The 13,327-nt window shown below is 43.4% G+C and overlaps 1 protein-coding gene across 11 annotated transcripts in view; it reads left to right on the top strand.

Annotated features, from left to right (window-relative positions):
• Positions 1-13,327, top strand: part of supt20 (SPT20 homolog, SAGA complex component) — a 119,597-nt gene that overhangs the window by 59,811 nt on the left and 46,459 nt on the right. For all 11 annotated transcript variants that reach the window (XM_070892358.1, XM_070892359.1, XM_070892368.1 and 8 more), the window contains 3 exons: positions 4,658-4,690; positions 4,783-4,900; positions 5,781-5,889. In XM_070892358.1, the coding sequence (XP_070748459.1) occupies positions 4,658-4,690; positions 4,783-4,900; positions 5,781-5,889 (260 nt within the window). The remainder of the gene's footprint in view (positions 1-4,657; positions 4,691-4,782; positions 4,901-5,780; positions 5,890-13,327) is intronic.

Here is a 13,327-nt window from a genome sequence, read left to right as displayed (position 1 = left end):
ATTATAGACTGGTTAGCCTGACATCAGTAGCGGGGAAAATATTGGAATCAATTATTAAGGATGAAATAGCAGCGCATTTGGAAAGCAGTGAGAGGATCGGTCCAAGTCAGCATGGATTTGTGAAAGGGAAATCATGTTTGACAAATCTGGAATTTTTTGAGGATGTAACTAGTAGAGTGGACAAGGTCGAACCAGTGGATGTGGTGTATTTGGACTTTCAAAAGGACTTTGACAAGGTCCCACATAAGAGATTTGTGTGCAAAATCAAAGCACATGGTATTGGGGGTAATGTACTGACGTGGATACAGAATTGGTTGGCAGACAGGAAGCAGAGAGTCGGGATAAACTAGTCCTTTTCGGAATGGGAGGCAGTGACTAGCGGAGTGCCACAGTGCTCAGTGCTGGGACCCCAGCTCTTTACAATAAACATTAATGATTTGGATGCAGGAATTGAGTGTAATATTTCCAAGTTTGCAGATGACACTAAACTGGGTAGCGTACTGGGTAGCGGAGTGAGCTGTGAAGAGGATGCTAAGAGGCTGCAGCGTGATTTGGACAGGTTAGGTGAGTGGGCAAATGCATGGTAGATGCAGTATAATGTGGATAAATGTGAGGTATTCCACTTTGGTGGCAAAAACACGAAGGCAGAATATTATCTAAATGGTGGCAGATTAGGAAAAGGGGAGGTGCAACGATACCTAGGTGTCTTGATTCACCAGTCATTGAAAGTTGGCATGCAGGTTCAGCAGGGGGTGAAGAAAGCAAATGGTATGTTGGCCTTCATAGCAAGGGGATTTGAGTATAGGAGCAGGGAAGTCTTACTGCAGTTGTACAGGGCCTTGGTGAGGCCGCAACTGGAATATTGTGTTCAGTTTTGGTCTCCTAATCTGAGGAAGGACGTTCTTGCTATTGAGGGAGTGCAGCGAAGGTTCGCCAGCCTGATTCCAGGGATGGCTGGCCTGTCATATGAGGAGAGACTGGATCAACTGGGCCTTTATTCACTGGAGTTTAGAAGGATGAGAGGGGATCTCATAGAAGCATATAAGATTCTGACGGGACTGGACAGGTTAGATGCGGGAAGAATGTTCCCGATGTTGGGGAAGTTCAGAATCAGGGGGCACAGTCTTAGGATAAGGGGTAAGTCATTTAGGACTGAGATGAGGAGAAACTTCTTCACTCAGAAATTTTAACCTGTGGAATTCCCTGCCGCAGAGAATCGTTGATGCCAGTTCATTGGATATATTCAAGAGGGAGTTAGATATGGCCCTTACAGCTAAAGGGATCAAGGGGTAAGGAGAGAAAGTGGGAAAGGGGTACTGAGGTGAATGATCAGCCATGATCTTATTGAATGGTGGTGCAGGCTGGAAGGGCCGAACGGCCTCCTCCTGCACCTATATTCTATGTTTCTATGACTCATTTTGAGCAGTGCCACAAAAGATGTATGAGTAATAGATTTAAAATATTGCATACTGCACTTCCTGTACTACTTCATGTCTTGCTGTTTGTGTCGGGCTTAACTGTCATGTTTAAAGCATACCTATCGATACTTACCTTTGCGTTCTTCAACTCCCTGGTGGTAGTGGTGTTTGTCAGTCCCCTAAACTCCAAGGCTAACACTGCTCACAGTACCACCTTATCTGAGGCTCATTTAATTTTGGTGTTTTACTGGTTTTGATCCTGGTGTTCGATTCATGCTAGCAGTTGTATGTTTCTCAAGCATTTTGAACGCTTTAAAAATATTGCAGCAGGATCTAGCTTTTGGTGGCAATGATTGCTGTTTCAATAAGAGATGTAGAAAATGGGAAAGCCCTCTAAAAATTAAAAAAAAATCTGAGGGAGGGAGGGGAAGGATTCTAATTCCCCTCCCTGCCTCTCATCACAATTGCCCCTACTGAGTGCCATACATTTTTTTCACCATGCTCCTTACTATTGCTTCCCCTGCCTGAGTGCCTGTGGCTTAACCTGTGCTTGTCATTCCTTCCTACCACCTCTCCCAGTCCTCACTCATCACAAACCACCATGCCTTCTTCCCCTGCTCTATCTCTTCTATTACCCCACTTTTCCCCATCCCCCAACAACCATACATTCCTCTTTCCTCCTTCGACTAATAATCTCTCATTAGATTCCTGAGAGTGAATGTGCATTCAGCTGCTTTTTGAATAGATTTGCTGCAGGCAGAATCCCCTTTGGAAACAACAGAGGCCTGGTTATGTCAGGTCTGCTGATTCTGGGAGTTTTTGGAGAACCTTGTAAGGAGAGCTATGAGTTCTTCAGGCACATCTAGAGGAGATGGGGAGGTTATAGTAATTTCCTATTGAGCAGAAATGAAATGTAACTTACAGTAGAAAGTGAAATAAATGTTTTGTGAAATGATGAGAAAGAAGACAAGCAGATGTTCATCACTATGGCTCTCCAGGATTTGAAGAACATTTTCGTTATGTGGGATATGAGATCAGAGGCTTGGGAGGGGGAACGCCACCTATCGCAGCTCGCTCATGTTATAGGCTATCTTTTCCTTTTAATAAAAATGCCAAAAGTAAGAAATACCTTTGGTTACTGCAACCTGCAGCAAAGTCCAAGCATGCAGCCAATAATGTGATCACAGGTACATGTACCAAGCGATTACATTGCACATGAAGCTTTTTGTGGAGTGAATGCAGGATCACTTTCAAGTGAAGGCTGGGGTGCGATGCTGCCTCATATGCATCGATGGTCAGCAATTAAAGTATTTTAATGCTGTATGAGGGGGAGTCAGCAAGAATGACAGAATGCTCACTACTGTGCGTTCTTGGAAGGTGTGGTTGCCTAACATGGTATGGTCATTAAACCTCTTTCTGTACTGAGGCTATGCATGGTGTGGTTGCATTGGAACTGGATGCCACCTCTTCCATTACTCCCGAACAGTTCTTCTTGGGAGCCCTACATCGGTCTGTGCCTTTTCTTATCTCACTCACTCTGCTATAGAACCTCTGCTGCTCCATCTCTAAATCAAGGGCTCTGTGTCTTCCTGCAAATCTGCCAGGCATGGTACTCCAGTAAAAATAATGATGTTTATGTTTGCCCTTTTAGCTGCTGCAGGACCTTAAATCCTGCTGCAGCATGCTTAATCTTAATTCCCGCCCCCCCCACCCCAATTGAGCGAACTCTCAATCGGGCATTCATGCAAACTCGCCATGGTTTCTTCAACAGCACCTTCCCAAACCCGCAACCTCTACAACCGAGAAGGACAAGGGCAGTAGACGCATGGGAACATCACCACCTCCAAGTTGCTCTTCAAGTCACACACCATCCTGACTTGTAAATATGTCGCCGTTCCTTCATCGTCACTGGGTTAAAATCCTGGAACCCCTCCTCCCCCCTTCCTAACAGTACTGTTGGGAGTACCTTCACAACATGGATTGCAGTGGCTCAAGAGGCGGCTCACCACCACCTTCTTGAGGGAAATTAAGTATGGGCAATAAATGCTGGCCATGTCAGTGATGCCCACATCCCAGGAATGAATAAAAAAACAATACTATTCCAAAGTATTATAAGGAAGCTAGCCTGGGGAAGTACTGCAGAGTGAGCTTCTTGAAGTCTGGTGGGCAGGAATGGCACCTGACTCATTTGGTCTTGCTCACACCTGATTGGAATATCCAGGCTTTAATAACTACAGTACCATTTCTAATACTTCAACCTTGAGTTATAGTAAAGATGTTTTTGCTATTTTCTCGTGATTTGTTAGATAATCCTAGATTGAACATTTGCCAGTGTCAGCCTTTTGCTTCCTTGCTACAAATTAGGTTTTAAAATGTACAATTTCTCCTTGTGTGACTCAGTGATGTCATGACATGAGTGTTGCCCACAGTGTGACGTGGGAGAATTGTAAACAAAATGCATGCACGCAGGCTGCCTCTAAGCAACAATTTAAAATGGTAGCAGGAAGGCAAGAACTACAGACTAATAATACCTTTTAAAATGTTTAGGATTATGAAATTATTCTGTTGGAAAGTGTAGTATCAATTTGTCCAAAAATTTGTTACAAATGGTAGGATTCATGAACAGTAATGTCACAAAGAATTGCCAGATCTGAGTGATTCAGAAGTATCAAAATATCATTTTGGTTACATAAAAACTTTAAAAATACTTTGTACTTGCTAAATATTATAATTTATAAGGAAGTAATTTTAAAAATAAGCTTGGATTTATATAACACCTTGGGGACATCCTAAAATGCTTTATAGTTCATGAATTACTCCTCAAATACAACCACTGTTATTTTTGGCAGAGGCAGCAGCCAATTTGTCCCACAAGCATAAAATGAATGAATGACAAGATAATCTGTTTTTGGTGGTGCTGGTTGAGGAAAGAATATTCGCCAGGATACCAGCTTTGCTCTTCCTCAAATAGCCATAGAGTCTTTTAAGTCCACCTGAGCTCCCCGATGGGGCCTCAGTTTAATGTTGCATCCGAAAGATTGCATCTCAGTACTGAACTAAAGTGTCAGCTTAGTCTATGTGCTCATATCTGTAATAGGGCTTGAACCCACAACATTCTAAGTTATAGAGTTGAGAATCTATAACTTGCAAAAGTGTGTTTACATTTGAATAGTTTAGGTCTATGCAGTTTCTATATTGATCCATGAATATCAATTAATAAACATTGTTTTGTTGACCAGGTTCCCTATAGGTACAAAAGCAGAAGCCGATAGGTGAGTCCCCTTATTTTTCTTCTGCACATACTGTATATTAGAGTTTTCATAATAAGGGTTTACTGTTTAAAACCCATCTTGTTAAACTGCAGGTTTGTAAAGCAGTATTTTGAGGTTTTGCAGCAGGACACCAAGTGCCCAGTGAAGATTTCCCACAATTCAGCTGGCTCAGTGAGCCAGAGTCACTTGTCTCCTGGGAAAGAAATTGAGGTGGGTTCACAATAGTGTGTTTTACTATTTAAAGCTTAGATTTGTATTCAGAATTTTTTTTTAATCTGCCCATTCTCTTGATATCGTACTTGATAGTTGCATTTTATTGCGTTCATCTTTTTGGTGAAAATCACAATTGAAATTAGTATTTTTTTTAAATATAATTTATTATTTTGAGTAACAGGACCTCAAATGGCCAGCCCCATCAGCCTCTGGTCCTGCAGGTTTCTGTACAAGGATAAATCTGAGCATAAACTAATTACATCTGTCCCCCATACAAGATCCTTGTGGGACTGTACAGCCTCTGTTGGCCCTGCTAATTCCAGTCTAAAATGATTTTTCCATTTAAAAAAAAAATGAATATACTGATTTGATCTTGGAAAGGGTAGCTCTTTTTAATGTTAATTAATGTACTGAAATAGTCACATGATTGGTCATCGCCAGCAAGTTATTTTATTGAAGATACAGATGGCTTTTTTTTTAGTGTAGCAAAAACCCAAATATTGTGTAAAGCTGATATTGTTCTTCGTGTAAATATATACACACTGGTCGTAAAAATCAATATTATAAGAAAAGAGCCCATAATTTTCAGTCAGGACTGCTCCTGTGTTACATGGTTGTCATTACAACAATCATAACAGTCTTCATATTGCAAGAAATGAAGTGTGCATAGGATGGAAATAATTGGGATGTAAATTAAAGGTTCTTCACTATGATCAAAACTTAGTGCACTAGTTAAGTGGTATGATTTAAAATGTTGAAAGTAATCACTTAAACACTGATTCTGTGTTTATCCAAGTGAAAATGCCATGTTTTAAAAATGTGATTCTATATGTTCAGTCCAATAAATGTTTGATTAGTCATGTGATTTTTTTTGTAGCAATCTGAAGAAATTTCTGGATCTGTCCAGTCTTCTATACTGGGGAAGGGTGTGAAGCATCGACCTCCACCTATTAAGCTCCCTAGTGGCTCAAGTAGCAGTTCTTCAGGTAAATCCTTTAGTGGTTGAATTGTTTGTGTAGCAACTTTAACCATCTCTTTTGATTATGCCTTTATTGGCACATACACAAGTCAAAAAGATTATACTTCAGAACAATGGAACTGAAACATCTAACAAACATTTATTACTGAAATGTTACATAGGTTTGTAGTTTCATGTGGATATGTTAAATATTGAATATTCTATACAAGTCTTTGTTCTTTTACTGTATTAGTTGTTAAATTGTTACCAGTCCATTCTGCCTCTCTTTCCTGTTTTAGTTACTGGAGATCCTTATATACATATATACATGTTAATGGTTCTTAGTGTAGGTTAAACAATGTGTTAGCCTTACAGATCATTGTCACTTACAATAAAGATCTACCATTGCACAATTCTAAATGGTGATGGTTCTCACTTACATTCTTTTGCAACAGCACTGTTGCCAGTAATGAAAAGGTGTTCTTGAGTAATATCTGAATAATTTTCTTATGTTACCTAACACATCTGGTCTGTGTCTACTGAAGAGGGGAGCCCTGTAAATGAAATTATTTAAAAAAGGCAATGAGATTGATTTAAACATAAAAGCACTAATAAAACTTAGACTTCTTTCTTTTCTAGTTGTACCATTGTTGGTGAAATTCTCCGTACAGATTAAATGAGCTTATTAAAATAACAACTAGGGGCTCAATTTTCCCCATTTTTCCCCCCAAGTTTCCCCCTGCGATCTGCGCCGGCGTAACTGACTTAGTTACGATTTTTCTCGGCCAGTTTTTTTTACATCATGTCTGCAACGGTTTTTTAAAAATTTTCGCAGTTTGGTCAACATTTTTTCCTCCTAGGTCAGTGTATCTGGCCACTCCCGAAAAATCTTCTGGGCATTAAGAAAACCAGCGCATATTGACAAATTGGCGCTGAAAGCCACCATTGTGTTTAAATCGAAAATTTGAGGGAGTCAAGAACACTGTCAAAATTAATAATAAAGTTCAACTTTTTTGTATCTGTCAACGTAGTAAGTGTAAATTTGTTGGATTTCAGAAGTTTTCTCTTTTTTTTACTCACTCTCACACCACTATCGAAGGTCTAGAAGTAGGGCCGGAGGGTCATAGCTTTGGCCGGCAGAATCGGCCCGCGCCCGGACACGGACACGGACACGGGGCTCGGCTAGAAAACAAGCCGGGGGGGTTGGGGGGAGGAAAGTGAGAGAGAGAGAGCGAGGTGTCGATCGGAAGGCTTTGAGCCCGGGAAGCAAGGTGCTGATTGGAAGGCTTCTGAAGACTGCAATGGGTGGGGTGGGGGTGAGTAGGGGGGAGGGGGAGAGAAAGGGAGAAGTCACAAGACAGCAATTAGTTAACGGGGGGGAAAGAGAAGTCACAAGACTGCAATTAGTTAAGGTTGGGGGAAGAGAGAAGTCACAAAGCCTTGGGTGTGGTCCATCCAGCCAGACCTTGGGGGGAGAGAGAGAGAACTGCGAACCTGCCCTGCCTGTCTATTTTCCTGCTATTTTGAGCTTCTTTCAAAGGTTAAATTTAAGTATGGGGGCAATACTGACAATGATATACCTTGTGCGAGCCTTCTGCATCGTGCTACATAGGAGACAATTGATTCGACGTCATCGCATCAGGAATATCAGAGCCCGTAGGGTGCTGGGCAGGAGGCCTTACCCACCTCGAGTATATCGAGACAGGTGTTGGTACCTCCACCTGAGTGATGCAAACTGTCAGAAGGCTGCGTTTCCACAAAGAAGTTGTAATTGTGATCTGTGAGTTAGTCAAAGCAGACCTGAAACCTAGCAGCATCAAGAGGACTGCTTTTGTCAGTTGAAGCGAAGGTTACAGCTGTACTTTCATTCTATTCATCCGGCTCGTTTCAAGCTACAACTGGGGGTATGTGCGCCATCTCTCAACATGCAACACATGTCTCCATTCGCCAGGTTACGGCTGCACTGTATGCGCAGAGGAATGACTTCATAAAGTTCTCCATGACCGCCCAAGCAATCCATCACAGGGCTGTGGGTTTCTCCAGGATTGCTGGCTTCCCAAAGGTACAGGGCTGCATTGATTGTACCCACATTGTCTTGCGAACACCTTTTGGAGGATTCTGAGATGTACAGGAACAGAAAAGGCTTCCATTCCATTAATGTACAGCTTGTGTGTGACGACATGCATCATATCATGTCAGTCGATGCAAGATACCCTGGGAGCACCCATGATGCGTTCATCCTACACGACAGCTTTATATCTGCCATGTTTCAGCAGCAGCCAGAAGGGCAGAGCCAGCTACTGGGAGACAAAGGGTATGTACGGCCTTGCCACCTGGCTCATGACACCCCTACGCGCAACCTGGATGGAAGCTGACCGTGAATACAACATGTCGCACATTTCGACACGCAGCTTTATATTAAAACAGCGTTTCCGATGCCTGGACTATTCTGGAGGCTACTTGCTGTACTCCCCTGAGATTGACGGTCAGTTCACTGTTGTGCGCAGCATGCTGTTTAACTTAGCCATCATGAGGTAGCAGTACCTGGTAGTGGAAGACCCACCTGAGGTGAGAGTGGCTGATGATAATGATGTGGAAGATGCAGATGACGAACAGGAGGATGAGGATGAGGAAGCCATGCCTGAGGCCGGAGCATGACATGCCCCTTTAATGAATGTTCGAGCCTTGCGCCAGCAGCTCATTCATGAACGCTTTACTGATGCCTGAGGGTTCAGCGACAACTATTCCAACTGGACCATATTTACTGTTTGGAGCTGTTCCGTAATGTTGTATTGTGTTAATGGAACATGATTCAGTTTTAATGTAAAACATATTTTATTCAAAAGTTTAGCAAACAGTTCTTTTGTACTTAACTTTAATAAAATTATTTTTGTATCAAACGTTAAGATCACTTACAAACTTTAAACTTGTAAATTTACATAATTTACAAAAAACTTTTAATTTGAGAACGCTTACAACAGTAACAACAATAATTATAACATCAACAACAACAGCAAAGAAAGGCTGCACCCACCCATCTCTCATCCCCCTTATTCTAACACCGCCCGCTGCGCTTGGTCATGGATACTCCACCACCCCTACCCACAGGCGGTGGCACAGTGATTCTGGGCTTGGTACCAAGCTTATTCTTTCTAACATCTTGGGTACTGCGCACCTCGAGAGTGGGGGGCATCGGCGTCAGGTGGCAAGTTAGAGGGCCCAGGCGGCAAGTTGGAGGGCCCGGCTTTGGGCTCTTCAGAGGCTGGTGTGGAGATTGGAGTGGGAATGACAGTTGATTCTGTCAATGGGCACAGGATCTGGGCGTGTTCCCTTATTGCAGCAGCTAACTCCAACATGCTGTCCTTCATGCACCCTGACAGTGTCTCAACTACCTGCAACATTCCCTCCCTCATGGTCAGTGATGTGGTTTGCACTGCCTCTGACATTCCCTCCCTCATGGCCACTATTCCCTCACTGATGGTCCTGGATATCGTTCCCATTTCTCGTGTCATTGCTGTTACTTCTCCTGACAGTCCTGCTACCTCATCAGTCACCCCACTGATGGCGTCCAGGAATGATCGGGTAAGGTCAATGCTCTCCGCACTCAGTGACATCATCTGAACCACATCTGTTAGATCCTGTACCTCAGGAGAGTGCGGTCGAGTCCCACGGGTGTGCCTCACTGCACCCCACCACTGTGACCTGCAGCCTGGGATGGCGGGGCTCTGGGTGTGCCTCGCTGCACCCCATCACTGGGACCCACAACCTCGGAAGGTGGGGCCATGGGTGTGCCTCACTGCACCCCACCACTGGGACCCGCAACCTTGGAAGGTGTGAAACCATGGAATGTCTCACCAGCACTCAAACCACTAGTCACGGAAGGGGCCGTCACCTCCATGAGCAGCACTTCCTCCAAAGTCAGTACAACAGTGGGAGCTTCATCCAGCTCCATCCCCTCCCCGTCACCCCCATGATCTTGGTCTGGAGGGTTGGATTGGAAGATGTTCTCTTCTTCAGGCTTGTCCGCGTCTGAATCTTCTGCATCATCAGGATTGGCCTCAAGTTCTGCAAAATATAACAGAACAATCAAATGGTTAGTAGCAGAGGAGGAGGCAGGGTGGGTGGCATGAGTAGGCTCACACATCACAGGTCAGGCAGTGGGCTGATTTGAATGACCACGACGAATTTGCAGGACTTACCTTCTCCCTCGAGTCTGGGCCCAGCTTGTGCAGTACTGATTGCTTTTTTCCAGGCAAGACCCATCAAAGCAGCGACCCTCTCTTCCAAGGGTGTCAGTGGCTGCAGATTTGCTGGGCCTCCTCCTGTTCGAGTTCTTTCCCTTTTATTATGTGCCACCTTCCTCTGCAAAGATATGAACACCTATCTTTTTAAAAAGGGTGTCTTTCTGCTGGTTGGGACCTACAGATAGTCACATTTACGATTGCAATTGCATTGAATAAATGAAAATATTACTTACACTAACCACTTGACCAATGTCCTGCCACTTTTTACACTGGCCTTCAGATCTCGTGGTGGTCACCATTGCACAGTAATCTTCTACAACTTGGTTCCAGCATTTCTTCATTTCTTTGGGTGGAAGTTTTGTGTGACCTTTGCTGGTGTCCAGCTCCTGTCATCTGTTCTCAATCACAGTAACTCGTGCCACCAGTTCTTGCTGTAAGAAATTCTTGGTTCTTGCACCGCGTTGCAAAGATGGGAGGAAAAGCAATATGTGAGAAGGACACAAAAAATCTGCAAAAGGACCGAGACAGGCGAAGTGAGTGGGCAAAAATTTATCAGAGTATAATGTTGGAACGTGTAAGGTTATGCATTCAGAAAAAAATCAAAGAGCAAGTTATTATTTAATGGAGAAAAAATTGCAAAGAGCTGCAGTACAGCGGGACCTAGGGGGCACTTGTGCATGAAACACAAAAGGTTAATATGCAGGTACAGCAAATGATCAGGAAGGCCAATGGAATCTTGCTTTTATTGCAAAGGGGATGGAGTATAAAGCAGGGAAGTCTTGCTACAGTTATACAGTGAGACCACATCTGGAATACTGCGTACAGTTTTGATTTCCATATTTACGAAAGGATATACTTGCTTTGGAGGCAGTTCAGAGAAGGTTCACTAGGTTGATTCCGGAGATGAGGGGGTTGACTTATGAGGAAAGATTGAGTAGGTTAGGCCTCTACTCATTGGAATTCAGATGAATGAGAGGTGATCTTATCAAAATGTATAAGATTATGAAGGGGCTTAACAAGGTGGATGCATAGAGGATGTTTCCACTGATAGGGGAGATTAGAACTAGGGGGCATAATCTTAGAATAAGGGGCCGCCCATTTAAATAAGATGAGGAGGAATTGCTTCTCTTGGAGGGAATTCACTGCCTCAGAAAGCTGTAGAAGCTGGGTCATTGAATAAATTTAAGACAGAGATAGACAATTTCTTAACCGATGAGGGGTTACGGGGAGCGGGCAGGAAAGTGGACCTGAGTCCATGATCGGATCAACCATGATTGTATTAAATGGTGGAGCAGGCTCGAGGGGCCGTATGGCATCCTCGTGCTCCTATTCTTATGTTCTTATGTTGCATCTTGTACTGCTGCAGCTGTGATTTTTCCAGTGCTCTCACACAGCACTCAACGTTCTCGCGCACACAACTGGTTCTTTAAAAATGGCTAATTGCCAACTCGGAGTTGTAGTGCACATGCACGTCCATTGAAACGGCGTCAAAAACGTCACTTTTTTTTCCGCGCATGAGCAGAAGGTGCGGCATCGTTTTTTTCGTCGCAGACAGCAGGCTCCATCCCCTGGACACACTGCGCGACGCCAAATTTGAATTATACATTGGGAAAACGTTGGCAAATTATTTCCGGCGCATTTCTGGCCTAGAAAAACGGGCGTGTAACTGGCAATATGCCAGAACATTGCCTTGGGAAAAATTGAGTCCATAGTTTTTGCTGTGGTGGAATGTTTTTCTTTCTCAATCAGTAAAATTTGCTTTACTACTTGATGTTATGCAGACACATCAAAAAAGTTGTCCTCTGATTTGTTAAATACCCTTTAGAGTCAACTTGTATCTGTCACTCAAGGCCCGACATTGCAAAGATTCACATAGTCACACCGTTGACATATTTTAAGATCAAAACTGGAAATTTGATTTTTTGTGAGCTGTATTGCAGATTGCTCAATCATTCCTCATCAGGACAACTCATTGACAGTTGTCCAAGGATTAGTACTATTCTGTGCTTGAATTTCTAAAAGTTAAATAACATACTCCTAAGAGTAAGATGGTATTTATAAAATCAGGGCTCAGTGCTGGGTCCCTTGCTTTTGTGGCATATATCAATGACTTGAACTTGAATATTGGGGGTATGATTAAGAAGTTTGCAGATGACACTAAAATAGGCTGTGTGGCTGATAATGAAGAAGAAAGCTGCGGACTGCAGGAAGATGTTAATGTACTGATCAGGTGAGCGGAACAGTGGCAAATGGAATTCAATCCGGATAAGTGCGAGGTAATGCATTTGGAGAGGTCTAACAAGGCAGGGGAATACATATTAAACAGCACGGCACTGAAAGGTATAGAGGTCAAAGGGACCTTAGAGTGCAGGTCCACAGACCCCTGAAGGTAGCAGGCCAGGTCGATAACGTGGTTAAGAAGGCATATGGAATACTTGCCTTTATTAATCGAGGCATGGAATATAAGAGCAAGACTTAGATTATGCATGAACTGTATAAAACACTAGTTAGGCCGCAGCTGGAGTACTGTGATTGCACTGGAAAGGGTGCAGAGAAGAATGTTGGCTGGACTGGAGAATTTTGGCTACGAGGAAAGATTGGAGATGCTAGGTCTGTTTCTTTGGAACAGAGAAGCTGAGGGGCGACCTGATTGAGGTGTATAAAATTGAGGGGAGTGGATAGGAAGGACTTGTTTCCCTTGGCAGAGGGGTCAACAACCAGGGGACATAGATTGAAAATCATTGGGGGGAGGTTTAGAGGAGATATGAGGGGAAATTTCTTCACCCAGAGGGTGGTGGGGGTCTGGAACTCACTGTCTGAAAGGGTGGTAGAGGCAGAAATGCTCACCACATTTAAAAGATACTTGGATATACACTTAAAGTGCCGAAACCTACAGGTCAATGGACCAAGAGCTGGAAATTGGGATTAGACTGGATAGCTCTTGGTCGGCTGGCGCGGACACAATGGGCTGAAATGGCCGCCTTCCGTGCTGTAAATTTCTATGACTCTATGATAATATGTGTCCCCTAATTCGTGAGGCATGGCTGTTATGGATTTTGAGTGGCATTAAATAGAAGCTTGTTGCTTTTTTGAAAGAAATCACCACAGGATGCTCTCATCTGTGTTCTTGGAGATTAAAACAGAAAATACTCGAAATAGCAGGTCAGGCAGCATCTGTGGAGAAAGAAACAAAGTTAAGGTTTCGGATCGATGACCTTTCAT

This window comes from Pristiophorus japonicus, chromosome 10, assembly GCF_044704955.1.
Source record: "Pristiophorus japonicus isolate sPriJap1 chromosome 10, sPriJap1.hap1, whole genome shotgun sequence".
NCBI lineage: Eukaryota > Metazoa > Chordata > Chondrichthyes > Pristiophoridae > Pristiophorus > Pristiophorus japonicus.
The sequence above is the reverse complement of the archived record's forward strand: the minus strand, read 5'-3'. Positions and strand labels throughout refer to the sequence as shown.